Raw genomic sequence first — 17,604 nt, 5'->3', positions numbered from 1 at the left:
GTCTTCTGCATAACCAAACCTCCTCAAATATACACACATGGGGTGGCACAGGGTCAGCCACAGAGCAGCACTCAAGGATGTAGAGCAGTTTCAGTGCTTAAGTGCCTTGCTCAAGCCCACCACGGCAGGAGATGGGACATGGTATCTGAGACCAGCAGCCCTCAGGTTCCCAGAGTTCAGCTTTTAAGCTCGGCCCTTAACCTCTTGGCAGGTGGTTCTCAACCTTTTCTGTTCCGAGGCCCTCATAAAATGCTTTCAGAAAATCTGGGGAACCCCTACTTCAGAGATGACATTTTTATGTAAGAGTAAATTGTGCTCGGTATTCGTTGTCAATACTCAAAATATCAAAATTAACATTGCTTTTAATTTGGTTATACCTGTTAAACAGTACTCTCCTATCAAATGTGAGATATTTCAGGCTTACTGCTGTTATTTTCTACTTGTTAGTTTTCTACCTGGCTTTTCAGAGACCACCTGAAAGCTCTCTGAGGCCCTCTTGGGATCCTAGGCCCCCTAGTTGAGAACCTATCCTGCAAACCCATTATCACTAAAGCTAAAATAAGATACAGTTGATGTCGAAAGTTTACATACACCTTAGCCAAATACATTTAAACTCAGTTTTTCACAATTCCTGACATTTAATCCTAGTAAAAATTCCCTGTTTAAGATCAGTTACGACCACCACTTTATTTTAAGAATGTGAAATGTCAGAATAATAATAGAGAGAATGATTTATTTCAGATTTGATTTCTTTCATCACATTCCCAGTAGTTCAGAAGTTTACATACACTCAATTAGTATTTAGTAGCATTGCCTTTAAATTGTTTAACTTGGGTCAAATGTTTTGGGTAGCCTTCCACAAGCTTCCCACAATATGTTGGGTGAATTGTGGCCCATTCCTCCTGACAGAGCTGATGTAACTGAGTCAGGTTTGTAGGCCTCCTTGCTTTCACACGCTTTTTCAGTTCTGCCCACAAATTTTCTATAGGATGAGGTCGGGGCTTTGTGATGGCCACTCCAATACCTTGACTTTGTTGCCCTTAAGCCATTTTCCACAACTTTGGAAGAATGCTTGGGGTCATTGTCCATTTTGTATGAACCATTTGCAACCAAGCTTTAACTTCCTGACTGATGTCTTGAGATGTTGCTTCAAAATATCCACATAATTTTTTTACTTCATGATGCCATCCAGTCCCTCCTGCAGCAAAGAACCGCCAAAACAGGATGCTCCCATCCCTGTGTTTCACGGTTGGGATGGTGTTCTTCGGCTTGCAAGCGTCCCCCTTTTCCCTCCAAATGTAACGATGGTCATTATGGCCAAATAGTTATATTTTTGTTTCATCAGACCAGAGGACATTTTCCAAAAAGTACGATCTTTGTCCCCATGTGCAGTTGCAAACCGTAGTCTGGCTTTTTTTTAATCCTTGTTGAGCGGCCTTTCAGGTTATGTCGATATAGGACTCGTTTTATTGTGGATATAGATACTTTTGAACCTGTTTCCTCCAGCATCTTCACAAGGTCCTTCGCTGTTGTTCTGGGATTGATTTGCACTTTTCGCACCAAAGTGTGTTCATCTCTAGGAGACAGAACACGTCTTCTTCCTGAGTGGTATGACGGCTGCATGGTCCCATGGTGTTTATACTTGCGTACTATTGTTTGTACAGATGAACGTGGTACCTTCAGGCATTTGGAAATTGCTCCCAAGGATGAACCAGACTTGTGGATGTCTCCAATTTTTTTTTGAGGTCTTGGCTGATTTCTTTTGATTTTCCCATGATGTTAAGCAAAGAGGCACAGAATTTGGAGGTAGGCCTGGAAATACATCCACAGGTACACCTCCAATTGAAGCTTCTAAAGCCATGACATAATTTTCTGGAATTTTCCAAGCTGTTTAAAGGCACAGTCAACTTAGTGTATGCAAACTTCTGACCCACTGGAATTGTGATACAGTGAATTGTAAGTGAAATAATCTGTCTGTAAACAATTGTTGGAAAAATGACTCGTGTCATGCACAAAGTAGATGTCCTAACCGACTTGCCAAAACTATAGTTTGTTAACAAGAAATGTGTAGAGTGGTTGAAAAACGAGTTTTAATGAATGGAATCTAAGTGTATGTAAACTTCTGACTTCAACTGTATGTGGCGCTAATAGTCTATGACTCTAATAGCCTATGAATGCATTAAAGTGTAATATGCCAGTTGGTGTTCACTGAGTATACCAAACATTAAGAACACCTTCCTTTTTTTATTTATTTTATTTTAACTTTATTTAACCAGGCAAGTCAGTTAAGAACAAATTCTTATTTTCAATGACAGCCTGGGAACAGTGGGTTAACTGCCTGTTCAGGGGCAGAACGACAGATTTGTACCTTGTCAGCTCGGGGGTTTGAACTCGCAACCTTCCGGTTACTAGTCCAACGCTCTAACCACTAGGCTACCCTAGGCTACCCTGCCACTAGGCTACCCTGCCGCCTCCTAATATTGAGTTGCAGAGCCCCTCCCCTTTAGCCCTCAAAACAGTCACAATTCGTCAGAGCATGGGGTCTACAAGGTGTCAAAACCGTTCCACAGGGATGCTGGCCCATGTTGACTCCAATGCTATCCCACAGTTATATAAAGTTGGCTGAATGTCCTTTGGGTGGTGGACCATTCTTGATACACACCTGGAAACTGTAGAGTGTGAAAAACCCAGCAGCGTTGCAGTTCTTGACACAAACCGGTGTGCGCTGGCACCTACAGCCATACCCCGTTCAAAGGCACTTAAATGTTTTGTCTTGCACATTCACCCTCTGAATGGCACGCGTACACAATACGTCTCAATTGTCTCAAGGCTTAAAAACACTTCTTTAACCTGTCTCCCCTTCATTTACACTGATTGAAGTGGATTTAACAAGTGACATCAATAAGGGATGATAGCTTTCACCTGGATTCACCAGTTCATTCTATGTCGTGGAAAGAGCAGGTGTTTTTAATGTTTTGTACACTCAGTGTTTAAATCAGCACATTTGAGCACTGACTCTGTATATGATGCATGGGTGACATCTAGTGGTCGTCTACAGGTACTTTAGTAGTATACCTACACACCCATCACTGTGAGGCCCTTTTTACATTGGCAACAAGACTGGTTGATACCACCACCAGGGTTGGGGTTAACTGAAATTGCAATTCCACATTTTTGTCATACAGAAGCATTGAGGATAATTGGAATTGGAATTTCGGTTTATTTCATGAATTGACTGAATTGAAATGAAATTGAACCCAACCATGACCATGACTAACAGCGGTTAAATTTTTCTGCATGGTGAATTGTATAGGCCTAAATGTTCATAAACACAAACCGAACACATGATTTTTAAACATTGTTCTCTCTCTCTCTCTCCTCTCTTTTCCTCTCTCTCGCTCTCCCTCTCCCTCTCCTCTCTCTCTCCCAACCCTTATCTTTCACCCCCTACACCCCCCCCCCCTTCTCTCTGTGGATTAATCCCATCAATTTGTGGCCTCTCTCCTCTCCTGTCCTCATTCAGCAGAGTCTGTGAATCTGTGAAGATCACCATGGTTGCATCCCAAATGGCACCCTATTCCCTATGTAGTGCACTGAATTTGACTTGAGCCCTATGGGACCTGGTCAGAAGTAGAACACTTCCTGGGGAATAGGGTGCCATTTGGGACGCAACCCATCATAATCACAGGACTGACAGAGGAGGAGGAGCAGTGGCAGCAGTGGGGTAATCTCTGTATTTGGCCATTAGTTTAGAGTGATGAGAGAGACCTGCTCATCGTGCCCCCACGTTAACCTCGGTGCCTGCTCTTATCAGCTTATGTCATATCCTGGGTGTGGGTTAAGGGAGGAGGGCTGGGGGGAGGGGCTATTTGGAGGGAGGGGGGAGGGGGTTGTGTGTGTGTGTGTGTGTGTGTGTGCATGCTTATTACATATTGTTTGGGTGTACACACCTCCCCCCCCCCTAGCCCTGGCATGTGTGTTGTGCCAATCTTAGTTATGAAAATGGCAATCCTCTACTCTTGAAAGGTAGAGGGCGCCATCTATATTACAGTAGCATAGCTTCACGATCCTCTCAAATTCTTCATCTTTTCCATTGGCAGTCCGTTCCACATTTACTGTAGAAATTAAGACACCTTGAAATGTGTTTGCAACTGCAATAATCACAGTGCATCTCAATCCCATGGGAGTAGTTTGAATCCCGGGCCTGGCAATAGTACTGTTAGGTGAACTGGCAACCAGAAGGCTGCTCCCAGCTACCATCACCTGCCGTTGGTAGAGATGCAGAAGATGGTTATGTCCCAAATGGAGCCCTATCCCCTACATAGTGCATTACTTTTGACCAGAGCCTATAGCGGATGAAGCCGAAAACTGCAGATGGAATAATACAGTATTGTACATTCTTGGAGTCTCTGGTGCCCCAGTTAAGTCCACTGGCTGTGTTCACACCCTATTTCCCAGGTGGAGCCTCCACCAGCAAAGAACTGTTCACATCTGCATCTTTACCTGTGTGATTTATCAGCATGTACTGCAGGTCAAAACACTAGATTCTGCTTTAATTTGCATTAAATTACAAGTGTATTAACAATTTATCACCCCTCCCCCATATAATTACTATTTCTCTCTCTCCCCCTCATTTCTTTTTTCACCTCTCTTTCCCTTTTTGCATCCATCCCTCCCTCTCTTCATCCCTCTCTTTCCTCCCTCCTTCTGCTTCTCTCTTCTTCTCTCCACCTCCCTCCCTCCATTTACCTCTCTGTCCCTCCCTCCCACTCCCTCCCTCGCTCACTTTATGTGTAGCTAGTGCTGCGCGTCAGTAAGCAGCCCAGTGCCCTGCTGACCCCCTGCCCTGTCCAGCTCCGGCTGGCACTAGGCTCAGACAGACAGACAGACAGACAGACAGACAGACAGACAGACAGACAGACAGACAGACAGACAGACAGACAGGCAGACAGACAGACAGACAGACAGACAGACAGACAGACAGACAGACAGAGGCCACTCCAACTGCACACAGCTGTTTGTGTTTACATGTGAGCTGTGATTCCTCTCCTCCTCCTTCCGTTCTCCCTCTCACAACCTGCCCTCCAATCCTTTCGCACTGTCTCCTATACATCCCTCCCTGTTTTCCCCATTCCCTCCCTCTCTCCTTTCCACCCCCGCCCTCTCTCCCTTCCTCCCTCTCTCCATACCCCCCCCCCCATCTCCCTTCCTCCCTCTGGGCACTAGGACTGGCCGCTGTAACACTAATACACAACACAGTGTGTACAGTAATAGTTGCCATGGCAATAGGTTTTTCCATTGCAATTCCATTTTTTTATTACTATGCTGTGTATAAGGGATTTTGTCCAGCATTTCTTGAAATGCAATGATGAAGGTTGAAAAAAGACAATGAAGATTTAAAACTGAATAAAATGATTGGTTTATGTATTGACTAGGGTTTGTTTGAGGTGCCCTGCTCACATTTTCATTATCACAACATGCATGCAATGTGAACATTTCAAACCTTTAGACTAAATCTAATTCCATCAATGTTGTATCAGCCAGTGGCAACATTCTGTTATTCTGTAGCATGTTGAACAGTATCAGGATTTTAACTTAGTCCTTTAGTGACAGGCTCAATGTACGTTTTGTTTCCTGAAGAGTTTTTAAGTTGGACATTTGATACATTACTGAGGTGGTGTTTTGACTAGTATTTCATTAACGGTCCTCATCAGATATGCCGTGGAAGCTTGTTTTTTCCCTACGTCACTACAGTACATGCATCTTTTCCAGCACACACACGCACACACACACATACACGCAGAGCAACGCACATGCGCACACGCACACACACACACAGACACAGAATAGCAAGGGTCAAGGACACGAAACACTACAGCAGCACATGGCGAGATTATGTTTTATACTGAGCTCCAATCATCTTCAGTTCAACATCGCGCACTCACACACTCAATCCCCCCCCCCCCCCCTCTCTCTCCAACCACTCACAGAGAGGCAAACCTAGTTGACAGCCTCAACACAGGCAGACAAACAGAGAGAGCGTGTGAGCACGAGTCAGGAAGGAGCGCGAAAGAAGGAGCACCAAAGACCACACGCCCAAATAAAAGAGAAAAACGGTTGCAGAGGAGAGGAGGGAAAATTCAAAGTCAAAGCCCAGTGCATGGTCAATGAGATCAATTAAACTTGCAGTCTTGCGTTTGTTTTCTCAAGGGATATCATCAGGATTCAGTGAATTGACAGTGGAGTGAACAAGCGAGCAGCCATCCAAGTTGTTCTACCTTTGCCATCTGTGGCTTGGCTCCTTGTCGAACGGTCAGACTGTCAGAGCTGCAAAAGACCCGGTGCTGCCTGCAGAGATGGACGCAGATGCCAAGGACAAGGAGAGGAAAACCAAGATCCAGTTCTCAGTCCCGTCCGCTGTGCCCCTTCAGCTGGACCCGCGACAGGTGGAGATGGTGAGTGTGTGTGTGTGTGTGTGTGTGTGTGAGGGGAAAAAGTACCCAATTGTCATACTTAATTCAATTAAAGATACCGTAATAGAAGTAAAAGTGAAAGTCACCCAGTGAAATGCAACTTGAGGAAAAGTCTAAAAGTATTTGGTTTTTAACATAGCCTACTTGAGCATCAAAAGTAAATGTAATTACTCAATTATACTTAAGTATCAGAAGTGTAAGTAATTTCACATTCCTTAGATTAAGCAAACCATATGGTACAATTGTCATGTTTTAAAAAAACGTACGGATACCCAGGGGCACACTCCAACACTCAGCATAGTTTAAAAATGAATCATTTGTGTTTAGTGAGTCCGTAAGATCAGAGGCGGTAGGAATAACAAGGGATGTCCTCTTGATAAGTGTGTGAATTGGACCATTTTCCGGTAACGAGTACTTTTGGATGTCTGTGAAAATGCATGCAGTAAAAAGTACATTATTTTCTTTAGGAGTGTAGTGAAGTATAAGTAAACATTTTCTAAAATAAAAATAGTAAAGTTAAGATATAGTGCCTTGAGTAGGTATTCCTACTCCTTGACCCCTTGATTTTGTTGTGTTACAGCCTGAATTTAACATTTATTAAATATAGTTTATTCTCACCCATCTACACACAATACCCCATAATGGCAAAGTGAAAACATGTTTTAGAAATTTTGAAAATTTATTAAAAATGAAATAGAGGAATATGTAATTTATGTAAGTATTCACACCCCCTGAGTCAATACATGTTAGGATCTAAGCCACTCAGGAAGATTCAATGTTGTCTTTTTATGCAACTCCAGTGTATATTTGGCCTTGTGTTTAAGGTTATTGTCCTGCTGAAAGGTGAATTCATCTCCCAGTGTCTGGTGGAAAGCAGACTGAACCAGATTTTCCTCTAGGATTTTGCCTGTGCTCAGCTCCATTCCGTTACTTTTTTTATTCTGAAAAAAATCAACAATTCTTCACGATTACAAGCATACCCATACCATGATGCAGCCACCACTATGCTTGAAAATATGGAGAGTGGTACTCAGTAATGTGTTGTATTGGATTTGCTCCAAACATAATACTTTGTATTCAGGACCAAAAGTGAATTGCTTTGCTACATTATGTGCGGTATTACTTTAGTGACTTGTTGCAAACAGGATGCATGTTTTGGAATATTTTTTATTCTGTACAAGCTTCCTTCTTTTCACTGTCAATTAGGTTAGCATTGTGGAGTAACTGCAATGTTGTTGATCCATCCTCAGTTTTATGCTGTCGCAGCCATTAAACTCTGTAACTGTTTTAAAGTCACCATTGGCCTCATGGTTAAATCCCTAAGCGGTTTCCTTCCTCTCCGGCAACTGAGTTAGGAAGGACACCCATATATTTGTAGTGACTGGTTGTATTAATCAATATTAATTAATAGCTTCACCATGCTTAAAAGTATATTCAAATGTTTGCAAATGTATTAAAACAATAAATAGCTTCTTTACATAAGTATTCAGACCCTTTGCTATGAGACTCAAAATTGAGCTCAGGTGCATCCTGTTTCCGTTGATCATCCTTGAGATGTTTCTACAATTTGATTGGAGTCCACCTGAGGGAAATTCAATTGATTGGACATTTGTATTTGTATTTATTACAGATTACAATTTACAATCCAGGGTTACACCAAGCAGTTTAGTCACCTCAACATGCTCACTTTCCACATGATTTATTACAATATTTAGTTGAGGTTTAGGGTTTAGTGAATGATTTGTCTTAAATACAATGCTTTTAGTTGAAGAAATATTTAGGATTAACTTATTCCTTGTCACCCACTCTGAAACTATCTGCAGCTCTTTGTTAAATGTTGCAGCAATTTCAGTCACTGTAGTAGCTGATGTGTATAGGGTTGAGTTATCCGCATACATAGACACACTGGCTTTACTCAAAGCAAGTGGCATGTCATTAGTAAAGATTGAAAAAAATCAAGGGCCCTAGACAGCTGCCCTGGGGAATTCCTGATTCTACCTGGATTATGTTGGAGAGGCTTCCATTAAAGAACATCCTCTGTGTTCTGTTAGACAGGCAACTCTTTATCCACAATATAGCAGGGGGTGTAAAGCCATAACACATATGTTTTGGAAAGGTACACACCTGTCTATATAAGGTCCCACAGTTGACAGTGCATGTCAGAGAAAAAAACAGGGCATTAAGTCGAAGGAATTGTCCGTAGAGCTCCGAGACAGGATTGTGTCGAGGCACAGATCTGGGGAAGGGTACCAAAAAATGTCTGCAGTATTGAAGGTCCCCAAAACACAGTGGCCTCCATCATACTTAAATGGGAGAAGTTTGGAACCACCAAGACTCTTCCTAGGGCTGGCCGCCTGGCCAAACTGAGCAATTGGGGGAGAAGGGCCTTGGTCAGGGAGGTTACCAAGAACCCGATGGTCACTCTGACAGAGCTCCAGAGTTCATCTGCAGCACTCCACCAATCAGGCCTTTATGGTAGAGTGGCCAGATGGAAGCCACTCCTCAGTAAAAGGCCGATGACAGCCCATTTGGGGTTTGCCAAAAGGTACCTAAAGGACTCTCAGACCATGAAAAACAAGATTCTCTGGTCTGATGAAACCAAGAGTGAACTCTTTGGCCTGAATGCCAATCATCACATCTGGAGGAAATCTAGCACCATCCCTACTGTGATCATGATGGTGGCAGCATCAACCTGTGGAGATTTTTCAGCGGCAGGGACTGGAAGACTAGTCAGGATTGAAGGAAAGATGAACGGAGCAAAGTACAGAGAGATGCTTGATGAAAACCTGCTCCAGAGTGCTTGGGTAGAAGGTTCACCTTCCAACAGGAAAAATCAAATCAAATCAAATTTATTTATATAGCCCTTCGTACATCAGCTGATATCTCAAAGTGCTGTACAGAAACCCAGCCTAAAACTCCAAACAGCAAGCAATGCAGGTGTTGAAGCACGTTGGCTAGGAAAAACTCCCTAGAAAGGCCAAAACCTAGAGAGGAACCAGGCTATGAGGGATGGCCAGGCCTCTTCTGGCTGTGCCGGGTGGAGATTATAACAGAACATGGCCAAGATGTTCAAATGTTCATAAATGACCAGCATGGTCAAATAATAGGTCTGGGACAGGTAGCACGTCCGGTGAACAGGTCAGGATTCCATAGCCACAGGCAGAACAGTTGAAACTGAAGCAGCAGCACGGCCAGGTGGACTGGGGACAGCAAGGAGTCATCATGCCAGGTAGTCCTGACGCATGGTCCTAGGGCTCAGGTCCTCCGAGAGAGAGAAAGAAAGAGAGAAATAGAGAATTAGCGAGAGCATACTTAAATTCACACAGGACACCGGATAAGACAGGAGAAGTACTCCAGATATAACAAACTGACCCTAGCCCCCCGACACAAACTACTGCAACATAAATACTGGAGGCTGAGACAGGAAGGGTCAAGAGACACTGTGGCCCCATCCGATGATACACCCGGACAGGGCCAAACAGGAAGGATATAACCCCACCCACTTTGCCAAAGCACAGCCCCCACACCACTAGAGGGATATCTTCAACTACCAACTTACCATCCTGAGACAAGGCCGAGTATAGCCCACAAAGATCTCCGCCACGGCACAACCCAAGGGGGGGCGCCAACCCAGACAGGAAGATCACATCAGTGACTCAACCCACTCAAGTGACGCACCCCTCCTAGGGACGGCATGAAAGAGCACCAGTAAGCCAGTGACTCAGACCCTGTAATAGTGTTAGAGGCAGAGAATCTCAGTGGAAAGAGGGGAACCGGCCAGGAAGAGACAGCAACGGCGGTTTGTTGCTTCAGAGCCTTTCCGTTCACCTTCACACTCCTGGGCCAGACTACACTCAATCATATGACCCACTGAAGAGATGAGTCTTCAGGAAAGACTTAAAGGTTGAGACCGAGTTTGCGTCTCTCACATGGGTATGCAGACCATTCCATAAAAATTGAGCTCTATAGGAGAAAGCCCTGCCTCCAGCTGTTTGCTTAGAAATTCTAGGGACAATTAGGAGGCCTGTGTCTTGTGACCGTAGCGTACGTGTAGGTATGTACTGCAGGACCAAATCAGAGAGATAGGTAGGAGCAAGCCCATGTAGTGCTTTGTAGGTTAGCAGTAAAATCTTGAAATCAGCCCTTTCCTTGACAGGAAGCCAGTGTAGGGAGGCTAGCACTGGAGTAATATGATCACATTTTTTGGTTCTAGTTAGGATTCTAGCAGCCGTATTTAGCACTAGCTGAAGTTTATTTAGTGCTTTATCCGGGTAGCCGGAAAGTAGAGCATTGCAGTAGTCTAACCTAGAAGTAACAAAAGCATGGATAAATTTTTCTGCATCATTTTTGGACAGAAAGTTTCTTATTTTTGCAATGTTACGTAGGTGGAAAAAAGATGTCCTTGAAACAGTCTTGATATGTTCGTCAAAAGAGAGATCAGGGTCCAGAGTTACGCCGAGGTCCTTCACAGTTTTATTTGAGACGACTGTACAACCATTAAGATTAATTGTCAGATTCAACAGAATATCTCTTGGTTTCTTGGGACCTAGAACAAGCATCTCTGTTTTGTCCGAGTTTAAAAGTAGAACGTTTGCAGCCATCCACTTCCTTATGTCTGAAACACAGGCTTCTAGCGAGGGCAATTTTGGGGCTTCACCATGTTTCATTGAAATATACAGCTGTGTGTCATCCGCATAGCAGTGAAAGTTAACATTATGTTTTGAATGACAACCTCAAGAGGTCAAATATATAGTGAAAACAATAGTGATCCTAAAACGGAACCTTGAGGAACACTGACATTTACAGTTGATTTGTCAGAGGACAAGCCATTCACAGAGACAAACTGATATCTTTCCGACAGATAAGATCTAAACCAGGCCAGAACTTGTCCGTGTAGACCAATTTGGGTTTCCAATCTCTTCAAAAGAATGTGGTGATCGATGGTATCAAAAGCATCACTAAGGTCTAGGAGCACAGGGACAGATGCAGAGCCTCGGTCTGATGCCATTAAAAGGTAATTTACCACCTTCACAAGTGCAGTCTCAGTGCTATGATGGGGTCTAAAACCAGACTGAAGCATTTCGTATACATTGTTTGTCTTCAGGAAGGCAGTGAGTTGCTGCGCAACAGCCTTTTCTAAACATTTTGAGAGGAATGGAAGATTCGATATAGGCCGATAGTTTTTTATATTTTCTGGGTCAAGGTTTGGCTTTTTCAAGAGAGGCTTTATTACTGCCACTTTTAGTGAATTTGGAACACATCCGGTGGATAGAGAGCCGTTTATTATGTTCAACATAGGAGGGCCAAGCACAGGAAGCAGCTCTTTCAGTAGTTTAGTTGGAATAGGGTCCAGTATGCAGCTTGAAGGTTTAGAGACCATGATTATGGACAACTCCCTTAAGCACACAGCCATGACAACGCAGGAGGAGCCCAGACTTAAACCCGATCATACATCTCTGGAGAAACCTGAAGATATCTGTGCAGCAACGCTCCCCATCCAACCCGACAGAGCTTGAGAGGATCTGCAGAGAAGAATGGGAGAAACTCCTCAAATACAGGTGTGCCAAGTTGGTAGCGTCATACCCAAGAAGACTTGAGGCTGTAATTGTTGCCAAAGGTGCTTCAACAACGTACTGAGTAAAAGGGTCTGAATACTTATGTAAATGTAATATTAATATTTTTTATTTTGAATAAATGTGCAACATTTTCAAAAAAAACTGTTTTGTCTTTGCCATTATGTAGTATTGCGTGTAGATTGATGCTGGGGGAAAAATCAAACAATTGAATCCATTTCAAAAGTAATCCATTTTAGAATAAGGCTGTAACTTAACAAAATGTGGGAAAAGTTAAGGGGTCTGAGTACTTTCCAAATGCACTGTCTGTGTGGGGCATAGAGAGGAGGTAGTCAATCAAAAATCATGTTAAACACTATTATTGCACCCAGAGTGAGTCCATGCAACTTATTATATGATCGCATTATGACATGTGCTAGACTAGAGAGAGAGAGCTGTTCAAGTTCAAAAGAGTTAATCAAAGCAAGTCATATTTGTCTTAGTTTGTTTACCCACAACAGGGTACCTTACACCAAGAGCACAATGCTCACTCAATGCCTTCCTCAATACACACATTTCACTGTGTCTCTTCCCCTGGTATCTGTAGTCTAGCTACTAGATACCCCATCATAATATCAGTGTGTTGACAGACAGTTATATAACTGAGCGAGCATGACTTTTTGTTTTCATTGTGTGCATATTTTTCAGCTGGGCAGAGGGGTACTGAGGTGCTGCTGCTACTTTAGCTGACAGCTGCAGGTTCAGTGCCCAGAAACTGACGAGGCAACTATGTCCCCGAAAAATGTCGAAGAGACAAAAGAGAAAGAGAGGGAGGGAGAGAAAGAGAAAGGAAAAAGGTCAAAGATGACACCATCGAAATGTAGGATGACTCGTGACGTTAGGAGTAAATGGTTGGAGAAGAGAGAGAGCTAAGAGAGCGTTCAGAATCCAGTTCTCACCATCAGCTAGGAGTATTACGGGAATAAATAAAGCCTGTTCTACCTTTGACATACGGGAGTCAAGGGAGAAGACGTATTCCTCCAATCTTCTCCGCCTCTCCTTGGATGCCCTCTCGCTCTGAGCGAAGGGTCATCTTCGGAACTAATTTACACCCAGATGTTCAGTGAGAGATGTCCATTTGGTCTATGCTGTGTGGGGAATCCACTGGGTAGACATGCATGACTAACTAGGTATGATGTCAGGAACAGAAATTCCCCCCTCTCAAATGCTAAGCTAACACCCGGAACATAAACATTTGTACACATCTGCTGTTTACGGTTCAGATCGCCCGAGGCTTTACAAAACAACTAGCTGCCCCCCCACCCCCCCCACCACCCTGACATTATTAGCCCTTATCCATAGGCCATCATAAATGCTTGAGAGCTGTTTATCTGGAGTCTAGCACGTAGTTTGTTGTCGAGGCAATGTCCAGTGTGGAGAATAACCATTAGCATATGAATGGGGTGTTCTGTGTAACTCCGCAAAGGATGTCAAAAGGTGGTGGTCACCTCTTTTAGGATGATGTACGATGGTTAAACCCTGATGTATAGTGGCACTGTAATGGACCATAACGTTTGAGTCCCTTCATGAATTTCAATGGGAACACTCCAAACCACAGAACACCCATCTGAAAGCTACATGTATACAATTTGCACATGAGGAGCATCCAAGGCCTGTGTACAACTATACGAAAAAACACGGCCACACCTCATTAGCATAGAGATGTGGTCTGCTATTTTGGAGGGAGGTGAGGGAGAGAGGGGAAGGAGAGAGGGATTGAGGTAGATAGAGAAGCATGACCTTTATAGTGTGACGGTGGGAAATTATAAAAGAGAGAAGAGAGGTTATTGGGGACTGACAAACAAATAAGGAGAAAACAAATGAGGAAAAGGACAGATTAAATCAAAAGTAGATTTGTTTTGAGTGTATGAAATTATGATAGAATAGTGAGGTCTGTGCCAGTCCTCTGAGCTAAAGCCTAGGCATCACCTTAGGGAGCTAATGCAAGTCTTCTGGTCTGCAGGCAAGGATATTCATCACTCAAGTGTGGATACAACGCAGTCTACAATTGACACAAAATAACATTTAAAAACAACTTGCAAATTTCTCATTCATGAATTGGATTGATATTAATCTTCTAGATTGACATGGAATTGACCCCGACCCTAAACTACAGACAATAGATTTAGCTTCAGACCTATAGATTTTTTATGTTGGGATTGTATGTACCGTATAAGGGGATTATGAGGGAAAAAGCCGCTGTCAAGGGTTATGTCATGCTCACGTTAGTATTATATGCGCTATACAATACATGGACCCTTAAATTAATGAAATTAACACACATATTTAACAAGTGAAGGGGTCATTGTGTGGTCATTGTGACGATTACCACAGTCTGGTTGTCGATAAACATTCTGATTTTATGATCATTTAGTCATGCGACTACAACAATTCCATTGCTGAGATACTCCATTAATTGCAGCCAGAGAATACCGGATTCATCCTCAATTTGCGCGACTCGCTCATTACACATTCAGATAGACACTGTATGAATGACTGTCATTTGAATGTATGTGTTAAGATGCCATCCACAGTGTGTTCCTGAACAGATAAGAGCTCCTCTAGCGTAAAAGCCACCCACATCGCACGCCTACAGTTCTGTGCATGATTGGATTGGCAAGCACTTCTCTCTCTCACACAGGCCTCGCAAGCATACGATAGAAACATGGGGTAGAAAGGAAACAGACCGGTGTAATTATTATGTATACATTCAACATGTTGCTCGCCAACCTGTTGTTACTAGTGAACAAGTGGGTGGAGACATTATTGGGGCGGCAGGTAGCCTAGGGGTTGGGCCTGTAACCGAAAGGTTGCTGGATTGAATCCCAGAGCTGACAAGGTAAAAATATGTTATTCTGCCCCTGAACAAGGCAGTTGAACCACTGTTCCCCGGTAGGCCGACATTGCAAATAAGTGTGTAGTGTATGAGAGAGTGTGCGGGTCCTTCTCAACACTGTGAGGGGCAGAAGTTATGATATAAATATATCTAAATGGAGTAAACATGTACACACAACAGTATACTGTGTTTCAACAAAAGCCACCCTGTTTCATTTCCTACTGCACACCATCATGTTCTGACATCTACATTCACATCGTGATTGAATCAGTTCATCCGATGTGAGGTATGATAACTGTAAATGGCAGTCCAAAGAATTCCATTTTAGTACAGGGTTGAGTCTATACTTTACCCCTTTGGGAAAATGTCACCAGCAAAAGCGAAACAAATAGCATCTTGTCCTAATTAAATTATCTTTGGCATTTTAAGAAATGCCACCTATTGTACTACTTATGATCAAAGCCAGAAGATGACTTTGAAGTTCTATATTTCTGGAGTTCAATAGTATGATAAGTACAAGTTATTATAAGACTTTTATGCAAACAAATGAACGCCAGAGCAAACCAAACAGATTCCAAAAGTCAGGGCACTGAGGAAAAAAGTGGTAATTTGCTTGCTATTTCCTCTTTGTTTTGAACACATTATTTGTAGTTTTCTTAGTTATTTCCTGGCAGGTTGTCCATCCCCTTTTAATCCCAATCAATCCCCTGCCAGATATATTTTTGCAGTCTTGGCAACAACCACAGGAGTTAATTATAGAGCACAAACCGATCTGGCACCAGGCTACAGATGTTCACTGTTTGTTTTGGCCTATGGACTCAGTCGGTGGTCTCCGACCTGGCATGACCTCTCATGACAATCTTGGTCGCTTGAATAAAAGTTTAATCTGTTCTTACATCTCTTATACACCGTCTCCGATCCTCTCCATCGTGACGCATGGGTTACCTAATCTGGCCCTCCAGATTCCATCTACCCAATCAATCATCCTCATGTAATGGCTCCCTGGCCACTCTGGCTGATTGGTGACTACAGCAAGCCACCGCCGCCTCAAGAAAAGGAGGGCTACACAACATCGATGTCGTACCTGTTTTTCATCACTTACACATGTATATTGTCCTCTGTATGATGTACAAGTAATCCCCAAAAAATATTTCAAAAAGGTTGTTAAAATGCAGGGCCGTGTTCATTGGGCACCAAACGAACCGTGTTCAAATGTGCTGAAACAGGGAGGGACTACCTTGGACTTGGCTCAACTAGAAACACTCATTTCCATTTTCTGTTGCAGAATGTTTGAAAAGGTTTTCCGTTGTGTGCCCTAATGAACACAACCCTTGTTTTATAGGGTAATTCTGTATATGGGTCATTAAGATCAATGATCAGAGGATGCATGTCTTGTCTCCATCACTTTTTGGGGACCTTGCAAACTCAGAGAGTGGCTCAGGTATATCCATAGACATTCACTATATATACAAAAGTATGTGGAAACACCTTCAAATTAGTGGATTTGGATATTTCATCCACACCTTTTGCTGATAGGTGTATAAAATTGAGCACACAGCCATGCAATCTCCATAGACAAACACTGGCAATACATTGGCCTTACTGAAGAGCTCAGTGATATTCAGCGTGGCACTGTCATAGGATGCCACCTTCCCAACAATTCATTTTGTAAGCTTTCTGCCCTGCTAGAGCTGCCCTTCTCAACTGTAAGTGCTGTTATTGTGAAGTGGAAACATCTAGGAGCATCAACGGCTAAGCTGCAAAGTGGTAGGCAACACAAGCTCACAGAATGTGACCGCGAGTGCTGAAGCACGTAAAAATTGCCTATCCTTGGTTGCATCACTCACTACAGAGTTCCAAGCTGCCTCTGGAAGCAACGTCAGCACAAGAACTGTTCATCGGGAACTTCATGAAATGGGTTTTCATAGCCGAGCAGTCGCACACAAGCCTAAGATCACCATGAGCAATGCCAAGCGTCTGCTGGAGTGATGTAAAGCTCGCCTCCATTGGACTCTGGAGCAGTGGAAACATTCTCTGGAGTGATGAATCACACTTCACCATCTGGCAGTACGACGGACCAATATGGTTTTGGCGGATGCCAGGAGAAGAATCTGCTCGAATGCATATTGCTAACTGTAAAGTTTGGTAGAGGAGGAATAATGGTCTGGGCTGTTTTTCATGGTTCGGGCTAGGCCCCTTAGTTCCTGTGAAGTGAAATCTTAACGCTACAGCATACAATGACCTAGATGATTCTGTGCATTCAACTTTGTGGCAAAAGTTTGGGGAAGGCCCTTTCCTGTTTCGGCATGACAATGCCCCCGTGCACAAAGCGAGGTCTATACAGAAATGATTTGCTGAGATCGGTTTGGAAGAACTTGACTGGCCTTCACAGAGCCCTGACCTCAACTCCATCAAACACCTTTGGGATGAATTGGAATGCCGACTGCGAGCCAGGCCTAATCACCCAACATTCATGCCCGACCTCACTAATGCTTTTATCGCTGAATGGAAGCAAGTCCCCGCAGCAATGTTCCAACATCTAGTGGAAAGCCTTCTCAGAAGAGTGGAGGCTGTTATAGCAGCAAAGGGGGGACCAACTTCATATTAATGCCCATGATTATGGAATGAGATGTTTGACGTTTTGAGTTGGGGGGGGGGGGGGGGTCCCTTTATAATTAAGAAT

The 17,604-nt window shown here is 43.3% G+C and overlaps 1 protein-coding gene across 1 annotated transcript in view; it reads left to right on the top strand.

Moving 5' to 3' along the window:
* The first annotated feature begins 5,975 nt into the window (after positions 1-5,975).
* Positions 5,976-17,604, top strand: part of LOC110491678 (protein phosphatase 1 regulatory subunit 1B-like) — a 33,377-nt gene continuing 21,748 nt past the window's right edge. Inside the window, exon 1 of the mRNA XM_021565303.2 lies at positions 5,976-6,455. Coding sequence (XP_021420978.1) covers positions 6,357-6,455 — 99 coding nt within the window. The 5' untranslated portion in view covers positions 5,976-6,356. The remainder of the gene's footprint in view (positions 6,456-17,604) is intronic.

This window comes from Oncorhynchus mykiss, chromosome 16 (assembly GCF_013265735.2).
Source record: "Oncorhynchus mykiss isolate Arlee chromosome 16, USDA_OmykA_1.1, whole genome shotgun sequence".
NCBI lineage: Eukaryota > Metazoa > Chordata > Actinopteri > Salmoniformes > Salmonidae > Oncorhynchus > Oncorhynchus mykiss.
Note: the sequence above shows the minus strand (reverse complement) of the source record. Positions and strands in the feature narration are given on the sequence as shown.